Source organism: Aulonocara stuartgranti (genome assembly GCF_965226115.1).
Source record: "Aulonocara stuartgranti genome assembly, chromosome: 3".
In the NCBI taxonomy this organism is placed as follows: Eukaryota; Metazoa; Chordata; class Actinopteri; order Cichliformes; family Cichlidae; genus Aulonocara; species Aulonocara stuartgranti.
In genome coordinates this window covers 28,719,303-28,732,708 of record NC_138941.1, presented here as the reverse complement: position 1 = coordinate 28,732,708, position 13,406 = coordinate 28,719,303, and the positions used below count along the sequence as shown (strand labels likewise).

The 13,406-nt window shown below is 42.3% G+C and overlaps 1 protein-coding gene and 1 long non-coding RNA gene across 3 annotated transcripts in view; one reads left to right on the top strand and one right to left on the bottom strand.

Annotated features, from left to right (window-relative positions):
* LOC309702106 overlaps window positions 1-13,406 on the top strand; it is a 212,598-nt gene that overhangs the window by 83,016 nt on the left and 116,176 nt on the right. The gene's annotated exons all lie outside the window — the stretch shown is intronic.
* Window positions 10,630-13,090, bottom strand: LOC309702089 (uncharacterized protein). Its single transcript, XM_082526508.1, has 2 exons — window positions 13,062-13,090; window positions 10,630-12,273 (listed from the first exon to the last, which is right to left on the bottom strand). Exons 1-2 carry the CDS (start codon window positions 13,077-13,079, stop codon window positions 11,029-11,031), a joined length of 1,263 nt encoding a protein of 420 aa, XP_082382634.1. The 5' UTR covers window positions 13,080-13,090; the 3' UTR covers window positions 10,630-11,028.

Below are 13,406 nucleotides of genomic sequence, written 5' to 3'. Positions count from 1 at the left end.
CTTTTCCTTGTCCTCCTCAGCCATTTCTATCTGATAGTAGCCACTACGCAGATCTAGGACTGAGAACCATCGGCTGCCTGACAAGGAGTCCAAGGCATCATCAATGCGTGGCATTGTATACTGATCAGGTGTAGTGCGGTTGTTCAGTGTTCTGTAATCAATACAGATTCTTATGGCCCCATTCTTTTTCCGCACAACAACAATTGGGGAGGCATATGGGCTACGGGACTCTGTTATAATGCCAGCAGCCAACAGCTGCTGTATGTGTCGCCTCACATCATCAATGTCGGCTGGGGCTAGTCTCCTTGACCTCTCCCTGAAAGGTCTAGGGTCATGTAGACGAATGTGGTGTTCAACACCTTTAGCCAAGCCAACGTCCCACTCCTGCATTGAGAAGACATTTCTCCTCTCAGCTAACTTCTGCCGAAGTCTACTTTTCCACTCCTCGGGGATAGGGGAGTCCCCAAAGTCAAAGAGGTTTGGATCTATTTTCTCAGTGGCCAGGTCAGAGGGTTGGACTGGGGTGACTGTATCCACAGCAAACATTTCAGCAATGACAGATCCCACTGGTATGGAGACTGTCTTGGTGGACTCATTTTGGAGGAGCACATTCAAGCTATTGCTGTCTATACCAGCATCTGAGAGCACACCTGGCTGTACCAGCACGCCGGCGGGGAGTAACTGGGTAGAGGGTGCATCAATCAAGATAAGGTCTTTGGAGGGGGCACTGTGCCTGTCTACTTTGCAGGTGGCATAGCAATTTGCTCCTGGGGCGATAGAAAGAGGGCAGGGCCCTTTCCATTTTATCTGTCCCAGCACATCATTTTTTGGCAGTTGCTCCTGTGCCCTAATGGGGGCATACACAGACTGAATTCTCATGGAATGAGCTGTGTTCTGGTCACCTTTCATTTGCACCAAGTCCCATAAGCGGCGGAACAGAGACGTATTGGTGCCCACCAACACGGGGGTTTGTTGCTGGTTTTTCGGGTCAGGACAAATCAATGCGAGCACTTCTACTCGCCCGGAGACACCAGTGATCTCCTTGGTAAACTCCATCTCTACAACAACATAGCCTTTGTAGGGATACTCTGTGTCAGCAAGTCCCCAGAGTCCCAAGCGAGAGAGAGGTTTTATGGGGACATCTTCCAAGTGTTGGTTATACCAGCTTTCAAAGATAATAGTCACGTTAGACCCACTATCAATAAGAGCATCACAGGCCACATCATTGACTTTGACTGTGTGAATAAATGACGGGCCTACAAGACCCTCAGGCAGGCCTGTGTCAGTTTCTGGGACTTCGACCTTGTTGGTCCAAGCAACGCATTGCTCTTCTCCGGTAGGATTTGGGTCCTCCTTGTTAGGACCAGATACTCCTCGTACTAATCGTATGAGTTTTCTTATGACTTTCTGCGGGTTCTCGGGTGCAGTGCACCTTGTAGCTATGTGACCATTTTCTCCACACTTATAGCAGAAATATTCATCACTCTCAAAGTCAAAGTCAAAGTCAAAGTCAACTTTATTGTCGATTCTGCCACATGTACAGGACATACAGAGAATAGAAATTGCGTTACTCTCAATCCCTAGATAAATAGCAAATGAACATTTAAATATATTTAAATATAAAAGTGATTAAAAATGCAAGTAAAATAATTAAAAAGTAAAAATTTAAATAAATACAATTTTACATATAACAAGAAAGCTATACAATATACAATATAATGGGTAAGTGACATTGAGTGTAAACCAGGCAGAGTAGTGCAAATAGGCAAATAGTGCAAATGGAGATTTAGTAGTGTACGGTAAGAGAAAGTGTAACAACAAAGTCTTATGAGGTAATGGCAGTCCAATGCTCCACAAAGTGACTGGTAACTGGTGCAGGCCAGTGAGTGAGTCAGAGAGTGTGTGTGTTTGTGTGTGTGTGACAGAGTTCAGTGAGACCGTGGAGGAGAGAGGGGAGAGGGGGCAGAATCGGGAGGGAGTTAAGCTTCCTGACAGCCTGATGGATGAAGCTGTCCTTCAGCCTGCTGGTCCTGGCCTGGAGACTCCGCAGTCTCCTCCCCGACGGCAGCAGCTTGAAGAAGCTTTGCATTGGGTGCGTGGGATCAGCCGCTATGCAAAGGGCTTTTTTAGTGAGACGGGTGTTGTAAATGTCCTGGAGGGAGGGGAGAGAGACACCAATGATCCTCTCTGCAGCTCTCACTATGCGTTGGAGGGTTCTATGACAGGACGCATTGCAGGCTCCAAACCACACAGTGATGCAGCTCGACAGGATGCTCTCGATGGTGCCTCTGTAGAAAGTGTACATGATGGGGGCTGGTGCTCCTGCTCTTCTTAGTTTGCGGAGAAAGAAGAGACGCTGCTGTGATTTCTTGGCCAGTGCTGTGGTGTTGTACGTCCAGGAGAGATCCTCTGTGATGTGCACACCCAAGAACTTGGTGCTGCTCACTCTCTCTAGCAGATGATGCTTTAAAAGAAGCAGGCTTGGGGTAAGAAGCTGCTTTGTCTCTGCTTTGTCTCTGCGAGACTGAGTTGAGTGTTCTTGTGGGGGCTCACTTGTAGACTTCACCGCCATCACACTCATTTTATTTTCTAGTGCTTTCACTTGCTTTCTGAGTGCCCGTATTTCGCTCTGCGAATCACTTTTCTGTTTTTGCTTCTCTGTTGGGGGTTTGATGGTGCAATCAGACAGCGGTTGAATTCCTGAGTGGTTTCTTTCCTCTAACTGTGCTCTCAACTCTTGAATCTGAGCTTGCAGTTCACTCTGAGTGACCGCTTCAGACTCTTTCTCCTTTTCCACCTTAACTGTGCGAACCCTTTGGTGACACTTAGATGTGGTCTGGCTTTGTTTGGCTGCTTGACGGCCTTCCTCTTCCATCACCTCTCTTAACAAGTTCAGGAATGAGGGAGGATTTTCCATTCGCTCCCTTATTTTCAACTGAAGCAACATAAGCTCAGAAGTGGATCCTTTAACTAACTGCTCTAACCGAGCTTTGTTAGCAGCACTAACTGGTAAACCACCTCCCTGGACTACTTTAACAAGAGACCTCTCTAATCTTCGCAGAAACTCAGACAGGTGCTCACCAGGCTGTTGGTGAAGGGCTCTGAATGACAGATAGAGCTCCTCTGCGGACTCTACTCTGCCAAAAATGGTCTCTATGGCCTCTATGTAGTCCTGGGAACTAGCATCAGGTTGAGTCAGACGCACGGCCTGAATGATCTCCAAGGCAGGCCCTTTGAGACTTTCCAGTATGCGTCTACGTTTTTCTTTATCGGAGCACTCGCCTTCATCTACTAGGAGTCTCGCTTGCTCCAACCAGGTATCCAAGACTTCTTCCCCAGCTGGGGTGGGAATGACCCCGGAAAATGTCCTTAGACGTCTATATGGATGGCTTTCAGGCTGTTTGTTTGTTCTGACCATTAACTCACCTACTGCACGGATGATGGCTTCAGAATTACCATCCACTTCCCCTCCGTGGGTGCGTAACCCTTGGATATCCTCTAAGGTTTTCCCTTCATTCTGCAGAAAAGTGAGTAACTTTCCCTCAAAGTCATCTGGCTGAGGTTCAATGTAGTACACTGCTTTCCAGCCACTTCCACCACTTATTGGCATTATCTCAGGGGGGATTGTCGTGGGGTTTATCTCCTCACGACACTCACACAACACCATTAATGATTTTAGTTGAGAGTTAAACATTTTTCCCTTAACTACTACTTTTCCCAAAGCTTTGATAGTCCCTGCTGTTTCTTCTATTTCATCTCTCGAAACACCTTCCGGTACCCCATACAATAGTAGAGCATGTTTCAAATCTATTGATTCCCCTTTGCACCAGTTGACCAACTCAAGTTGTGACGGTCTGCTCCTTTGTTGTGTCATCATTGCTATCTGGTTTATTTTTTTGTTGCACGTTTGACTACTTTAACAATTTGACAGTTGTGGGGTCGACCTGTTATCCTCTTGGTCCAAAAATAAATTTAGTTTACTTTAGTTAAATATCCCAGCGGTGCCTCCATTTATGTAACCCAGGTCCCACGTAGCTATGGTAAAGCTAGAGTATATAGTACAATGAGACTGGGCCTGGGTTCGTAGTGCTACTAATAATAATACCTGATACCCTCTAATTGCTATAATAAGGACCACCACAACTGTATTTTACACAAATTTATCCCTCACCGGGTATTTATTTAGACAAAAGAAATGAATAAAATAAACAGTTACTTTAATAAAATGGATTGAATTCAAATAAACAAACAAAAATACTGTAAAAATGACTACATGGATTTTAAATAAAAGATTATCAACCCAAAATACCTCCTTTTTAGGTATTTCAACTGTTATTTCAGCTACAACAGCTCACACCTTTAACATGGATGAATTTCAACCTTTGACAATAACTTTGATCAACTACACACTTACTCAATTTAAACCGATTGTGTAACAGTGGGCCCACACACACACACACACACACACACTTTAACCTGTCCACACTACACCTGTAGCACGGTGCTTGATGCAGGCCTGATTCGAAGTTTGGGTGCGGTGAGGCCTAAAACTGATGGCCGCTTCACTCAAACTGAGCAATAAACAAAATATGTGCACTTTAGTTCCAGTTAGTACTCACGAGTCCAATGAGTTTGTTAGTGGGGCAATCAGAAACGGGCAGTTAGTTCACCAGTAGTGAAGACAGTCAGGGGTAAGAAAACAACAGTCAGGGGCGAGGAAACAGCAGGGTCCATCCGGGCAGAAACCTCTCTCTCCTTTCAGAGCGTCCCTCGGCTTCTAAACACATTAAAACACTTGAGCTACAATACCAAATGCTATCACATAACGATTTAGCATTAGCATGCTTTGCTGAAAATCACAGAGCTAAACATACAGCATGGTATCCACAGCACATAACGCGGTAAGTTGCGCTAATTAGCAAGTCGCTAGTTAGCATCACATATCACGATATTATATCACTATAACGAATAGTTACAGTACAAATGTCAAGGCACACAGTCTCATTTACCTCTTGCAGATCACAAATAAGTACTATCAGGACCATGGGTAGTCGACCTCAATGACACACTTAGATGCAAAATCCACACCACGTTTGCCTTACGACATCTCTCTCTTCGGACTTAGCTTCTGTGTCCGCTCCCACAGATTCACACAAACCTTACCACTTGTCCCGCCCCCATAACAGAGAAGAGTGACATTGACTGGCTTGTCAGCACAACAACCAATGACAATACCATATTGAGATAACTGACACTAGATGGGTAAATAAACTTAGGTTACACCCCAACATATTTAGTGTGCACAGAAAATGAACTCTAAATCATGAAACCCTTTTACTTATTGGACTCTTAACTGTAAATGAAATACATTTGTACCAAAGCATATGATTTTTAAACGTTTTATCAACTATTTATAGTTTAACCATTTTTTATTACAGTACACTTTTTCTTTATACTGCAAGCCCGAATAATTGCAGACAGGGCTACATTACAAACTGCTGTTTGATTTTTAAAACAGGAAAAAAGTGGAGAAACAACTGAAAAGACTAACATTTGAATAAAACCTGAAAGCAAGTAAATACTTTCTATGCTGCCTTATGGTAAACTTTGGTAATATTGATGTATAAAGAACAACACTAGCTGATGATGACATACAGTCAGCTGGCATGGTGACACTGCTGGACTGGGACAAAAAAATTGGGCATTTTGACTAGAGACCGGCCCACCAGGTATTAAAGCCAAAAAGCCTTTGAATGAAAACAAATGCTGTTGTGACAGTGATGTACACTGTCTTGTTGGTATATGTATGATTTCTATACATTTTACGTCAGATAAAAACTTTGTTCGCAAGATTCAGATAATTATTTAATAAAAGCTAGATATTTTAAATGAGAATAAGAAAGAAAAGTATTTTTTGTGCCCCCAACTCGTTAATGAGGAACAAATCCTCATTTCATCCTATGATAACAGCATTTTCACCATTTCAGCCAGTGTGAGTGGAGAACAGCCAAGTCTCCTCCCTGATAAACCTCCACATGTACCACCGAAAACAGTTAAATTACAGGGAGTGCAGAATTATTAGGCAAATGAGTATTTTGTCCACATCATCCTCTTCATGCATGTTGTCTTACTCCAAGCTGTATAGGCTCGAAAGCCTACTACCAATTAAGCATATTAGGTGATGTGCATCTCTGTAATGAGAAGGGGTGTGGTCTAATGACATCAACACCCTATATCAGGTGTGCATAATTATTAGGCAACGTCCTTTCCTTTGGCAAAATGGGTCAAAAGAAGGACTTGACAGGCTCAGAAAAGTCAAAAATAGTGAGATATCTTGCAGAGGGATGCAGCAGTCTCAAAATTGCAAAGCTTCTGAAGCGTGATCATCGAGCAATCAAGCGTTTCATTCAAAATAGTCAACAGGGTCGCAAGAAGCGTGTGGAAAAACCAAGGCGCAAAATAACTGCCCATGAACTGAGAAAAGTCAAGCGTGCAGCTGCCAAGATGCCACTTGCCACCAGTTTGGCCATATTTCAGAGCTGCAACATCACTGGAGTGCCCAAGAGCACAAGGTGTGCAATACTCAGAGACATGGCCAAGGTAAGAAAGGCTGAAAGACGACCACCACTGAACAAGACGCACAAGCTGAAACGTCAAGACTGGGCCAAGAAATATCTCAAGACTGGTTTTTCTAAGGTTTTATGGACTGATGAAATGAGAGTGAGTCTTGATGGGCCAGATGGATGGGCCCGTGGCTGGATTGGTAAAGGGCAGTGAGCTCCAGTCCGACTCAGACGCCAGCAAGGTGGAGGTGGAGTACTGGTTTGGGCTGGTATCATCAAAGATGAGCTTGTGGGGCCTTTTCGGGTTGAGGATGGAGTCAAGCTCAACTCCCAGTCCTACTGCCAGTTTCTGGAAGACACCTTCTTCAAGCAGTGGCATAGCTGGACTGGCCATCGGGCATACCGGGCATTTGCCCGGTGGGCCGCTGGCGATTTTTTGTTTTTATGGGCCGATGGATTTTTTTTTTTTTTTTTAGGAAGGGTATATATAATGAAAGGTGTTGGATTGGCCAATTGGTCATGATCGACTCTGGGCTGGACCAATTACAACCGAGGAGGCTGGATGCACCCTCCCCCTTGTTTAGCAATCACGTGATTTTCGCGCATTGCATGCCGGGAACTCGTGGCATAACAATCCAAGTACTGCATCAAATGCAAGCATTTGCAGCACCGCAAAACGTTCATTCTCCGGTTCCAATACCTTCTTGTTTTTTCTTTGCCGCACAAAAAAGGAATGTACAAAACGAAGGAGAACAATGCCGGTCCGTACAAAAACATACTCGACGAAAAGTCAAAGAAAAGATACGAGGAAAAAATCAAAGGAGTGAAAGGGTCAGACCCTTACGAGCACACAGAGTGGACAAAATACATTAGCGTGCTGCCCAACTTTCACCACGCTCATATTTATAATTATACGCTTCTTGGAGTGAGTGCATACACTCATGAAGTTTAGTAACTTCAGGTCACTGCAACAAGCCCAGGACCAGTTTACCGACGGATGGGTACAGGACCTTGAAACGCACCGTGTAGAACGAAAGACCATCGTACGAACAAAGTTTACCAGTCTCACAAATCGTCTTCATAAATACACATTCGTTAACAGTTTATTAATATAACCTTTGAGCTCAACGGTAATTAATTAGTAGTGGAAATAATTTCTGGTAGCATCACAGAAATGTAGCAGTGACAATAATACTGTATGCTGTAATCGCACTGGACAATTAGTGATACAAAACAACTGTTTTATCCTGTGAATAAAAGAATATGTTTTTGTCAGTGTACCATGGTAATAACAGAAGCGAAACGCAATATTGTGTCAGGACAATTCACTATTTATGCACAATAAACAAAGGAGCATAGCGCGACAATTTCTGTTCAGCGCCAGACTTGCTTGTAACCTATATCACCAATTATGTTAAGAAAAATGACGTATTAACTACTACAAAACTCTGACCTTTGTGGGAATGGAGCAGACTAACATGTGAGCTGGAGTGTTCTGAGACGTTATATTTGGTATATCCAGACCATCAGCTCTTACTTCAGAAACATGGCTTAAAAAATGTATCTTCAACGACGTAATCCGATAAAAAAAAAAAAAGGATCTCTTTACCCGTCGGCTTTCCGTGGCTGTCATGCGACCGGCTATTGCAGTTACAACAGCTTCTTGCCATTTTTTTATTGCTGTGTAACTGAGCTCAATTGAAAGCCTGCGTGCGCTAGCACCTCTTGCCACAAGTTCCCAGAATCCTTTGCGGTTTTACCCCTGAATGACGTCACATTTTCAATTTTTATCCTGGTCGGCCGTTCTCTAGTCAAAATGCCCGGGCTGATTTTTTGTCCCAGTCCAGCCTTGAGCAGTGGTACAGGAAGAAGTCTGCATCCTTGAAGAAAAACATGATTTTCATGCAGGACAATGCTCCATCACACGCGTCCAAGTACTTCACAGCGTGGCTGGCAAGAAAGGGTATAAAAGAAGAAAAACTAATGACATGGCCTCCTTGTTCACCTGATCTGAACCCCATTGAGAACCTGTGGTCCATCATCAAATGTGAGATTTACAAGGAGGGAAAACAGTGCACCTCTCTGAACAGTGTCTGGGAGGCTGTGGTTGCTGCTGCACGCAATGTTGATGGTGAACAGATCAAAACACCGACAGAATCCATGGATGGCAGGCTTTTGAGTGTCCTTGCAAAGAAAGGTGGCTATATTGGTCGCTGATTTGTTTTTGAATGTCAGAAATGTATATTTGTGAATGTGGAGATGTTATATTGCTTTCACTGGTAAAAATAAATAATTGAAATGGGTATATATTTGTTTTTTGTTAAGTTGCCTAATAATTGTGCACAGTAATAGTCACCTGCACACACAGATATCCCCCTAAAATAGCTAAAACTAAAAACAAACTAAAAACTACTTCCACGAACATTCAGCTTTGATATTAGTGTGTGAATGTGTGTGTGAATGGGTGGATGACTGGATATGTAAAGCGCTTTGGGGTCCTTAGGGACTAGTAAAGCGCTATATAAATACAGGCCATTTACCATTAATGAGTTTTTTGGGTTCATTGAGAACATGGTTGTTGTTCAATAATAAAATTATTCCTCAAAAATACAACTTGCCTAATAATTCTGCACTCCCTCTAGTTTGAATATGAAATCAGGGCTCAAACTTCTTGTTCTGAGACCATTTCTTTATTTTTCACACCAAACTGTTTAATAAGACAAACTTTACACAGAGTTCATCAAATATAACTAACGCTTTAACATTATCAGGATTTCATAATGCAAACTTCAAATCAACAAGAAAACAGCTGCAGAACATGTGGATCAAAATGATTTCATTAAAACAACATGTGGACTTCAACGATACAGTAAATACACTAAAGTGAAAGGAGGAGCCAAAAATAGATGTTTAATAGAATTTGAATTATTTAAAGGGTCCTTATGTGTGCTGCCGTTTTTAACGTTTAACATTTCTTTGAAATGAATACATTTAAAAAAAAGAAGTTAATTTTGGAAAAACTAAGAAAGTTCAAATGAAAGAAATTGATATATATCTATATCAGTAATTTTGATCGCCCTGCATGTAGTGACAGTGACAGAGAAGCTGCATGTATAGATGTACATATCTATACATGCAGCTTCCTAAATGTAACATTCAGGATTATTCACTGCAGGTCCAGAAATCAGAGCTACCTCATCAGATCCAAATGTGACATCAGCTGACACTCTTTACATGAGATTCCATCTGAACTCTGTGGAGCCTGATCTCAAGGTTTTTAAGTCCAACCCTGAAGCCAGAAGAGGATCTTTCTCTCTCTTCAGATTCATTGTGATCCAGTGATTTCAGTCCTACATGATCAGGCTGATGTTTGCACAGAGCAGATAATGAAGTGAATGTTTTTGCACATTGGTAACAGTGAAACAGTTTATTTACAGCGTGGAATCGTTTGTGTTTGGAGTATGAACTGAGATTCCTGAAGCTCTTGTCACACTGGTCAGAGCTGAAGTTCGCTTCCATGTGTGTACAATCATGTTTGTTACGATGACCTGATTGTGAGAAGTTTTTGTCACAGTGTCTGCACTTGTATGGTGTCTCTCCTGTGTGGATTTGCTCATTCTTGTTCGTTAAGCTCACGTGCAGTGGTGAAGGATGACCCACACTAGTCACAGATGTGCTTTTTAACCCCACTGTGGAAGAGTTCATGTATTTTTAATGTACTTGGTGTGTGGAAGCCTCTCCCACATTCTTTGCAGTAGTTCATTTTGTCTCCAGTGTGTCTACGTTGATGCGGTTTAAGGTCCCGTTGATGATTGGAGGTTTTTCCACAAAGGTCACAGAGAAACGTTTTCCCACCACCACAGTGACGACAGGGTTGAGAACTGGATCCATCTGTGTTGCTCTGCTTCTAAACAATGACAGCGTAAGTGATCTCTGCCAATGTCCAACTACGTTTTACTGTTTACATTATAACACTCAGCTTACCGAGCGAAAATGACTCTTCATTTTTCCAAACTGTTCATTCAGTATAACTCCATAAGTTTACTGATTCGACTTGTTCCAAACAATCAGGTTAAAATTACAAGATAAAAAAATCAATACATCCTCACAGTAACTGCACTTGTAGAGTTAATTTCTGGTGTGGATCTGTTGGTGTTTTTTTCAGGTGATGTGGAACTTTAAAAGTCTTCTCACACAGTTCACTTTTGTAAGGTCTCTCCTCAGAGTGGCTAAACATGTGTCGTTGTAACTGTGCATCTGTTGTAAACAGTTTCCCACACTGATCACAGCAGGAAACATAATTTCCAGTGTAAATCCGTAGGTGAATATTTCGGTACTGTTTGTCACTGAACCTTTTTCCACAAAAATCGCAGCTGTACGCCTTAATTCCAGAGTGGGTAACTAGATGCTTCTGTAAGTTTCGACTTTGAGCAAAAGCTTTACCACACAAGTCACAGTAGTGTGCTTAAACTACACTGTGGATGAGTTGGTGTTTTTTTAAGGCTCCAGCCCGGGCAAAAGACTTTCCACACAACCCACAGCTGTACGCTTTAACTCCACTGTGGATGAGTTGGTGTCTTTTTAAGTCTCCAGCCTGAGTAAAAGATTTTCCACACAAGTCACAGCTGTAAGGTTTAACTCCACTGTGGATGAGTTGGTGTGTTTTTAAGCCTCCAGCCTGAGTAAAAGATTTTCCACACAAGTCACAGTTGTAAGGTTTAAATCCACTGTGAATGAGTTTGTGTGTTTTTAAGTTTTCTGCCAGGGTAAACCACTTTCCACACAAGTCACAGCTGTAAGGTTTAACTCCACTGTGGATGAGTTGGTGTGTTTTTAAGTTTCCAGCCCAGGTAAAAGACTTTCCACACAAGTCACAGCTGTAAGGTTTAACTCCACTGTGGATGAGTTGGTGTCTTTTTAAGTCTCCAGCCCGGGTAAAAGACTTTCCACACAAGTCACAGCTGTAAGATTTAACTCCACTGTGGATGAGTTGGTGTCTTTTTAAGTCTTTAGCCAGGGTAAAAGACTTTCCACACAAGTCACAGCTGTAAGATTTAACTCCACTGTGGATGAGTTGGTGTGTTTTTAAGTTCTCTGCCTGGGTAAACCACTTTCCACACAAGTCACAGCTGTAAGGTTTAACTACACTGTGGATGAGTTGGTGTTTTTTTAAGGCTCCAGCCAGGGTAAAAGACTTTCCACACAAGTCACAGCTGTATGCTTTAACTCCACTGTGGATGAGTTGGTGTGTTTTTAAGCCTCCAGCCTGAATAAAAGACTTTCCACACAAGTCACAGCTGTAAGGTTTAAATCCACTGTGCATGAGTTGGTGTCTTTTTAAGCTTTTAGCCCAGGCAAAAGACTTTCCACACAACTCACAGTTGTAAGGTTTAAATCCACTGTGCATGAGTTGGTGTCTTTTTAAGCTTTGAGCATGGGTAAAAGACTTTCCACACAACTCACAGCTGTAAGGTTTAAATCCACTGTGGATGAGTTGGTGTCTTTTTAAGGTTTCAGCCAGGGTAAAAGACTTTCCACACATGTCACAGCTGTATGCTTTAACTCCACTGTGGATGAGTTGGTGTCTTTTTAAGGCTCCAGCCTGGGTAAAAGACTTTCCACACAACTCACAGCTGTACGTTTTCTCTCCCTTTCTTCTGTGAGGTTTGTCAGCCTCCTGAGAGTGCTGACGTCTTGCTCCATGTTGGTCCTGCAGTGACAGAGGCAGTGAGTGAAATGCAGTCGTGGAACAAACTGAAACTCCCTCCGTCAGTGGAATCAAACATGTCAACAAACACATTGCTGGTGTGTTACCACCACCTTCTGGTGATAGTATCACATTACAATGATGTAACCAAAACTAATGACATGGCCTCCTTGTTCACCTGATCTGAACCCCATTGAGAACCTGTGGTCCATCATCAAATGTGAGATTTACAAGGAGGGAAAACAGTACACCTCTCTGAACAGTGTCTGGGAGGCTGTGGTTGCTGCTGCACGCAATGTTGATGGTGAACAGATCAAAACACTGACAGAATCCATGGATGGCTATGTTGGTCGCTGATTTGTTTTTGAATGTCAGAAATGTATATTTGTGAATGTGGAGATGTTATATTGCTTTTACTGGTAAAAAATAAATAATTGAAATGGGTATATATTTGTTTTTTGTTAAGTTGCCTAATAATTATGCACAGTAATAGTCACCTGCACACACAGATATCCCCCTAAAATAGCTAAAACTAAAAGCAAACTAAAAACTACTTCCAAAAACATTCAGGTTTGATATTAATGTGTTTTTTGGGTTCATTGAGAACATGGTTGTTGTTCAATAGTAAAATTATTCCTCAAAAATACAACTTGCCTAATAATTCTGCACTCCCTGTATGGATGAGCCCAGGATAGAAAAGATAAAGCTGCTGTTAACGGGTTTTTAAAAACCAAGCAGCTGAACACACAGTTTCAATAACAGTGTTGTGTTGTCTGTGATGTTTTTCTCACCTTTTGTGTTGAAGACATTTTTCCTCTGTAGTGGCTGAGCTGAGTCCAAATGGCTGAAATCGTTTCTCTGCTGTTCCAGACTCTTCTGCTCCTGTTACTCCTGTTGTAAAAAAAAAAAAAAGTATCGATCGATATCGATATTGAACCGTTTGATACAGTGCTTTCGGTTCGGTACGCATATGTATCAAACAATACAAAATTTTAATTTATTTTATCAACTTTTCTTCTGATGATGCTGTCTGTGTTGAGAGCTCAGTGGATCTGCATTCGACTACTCCGCCTAGGCTCCACTGTCGAGCGCAGATCCACTGAGCGCAGCACAAGCTAGCAAGACAGTAGCTAAGC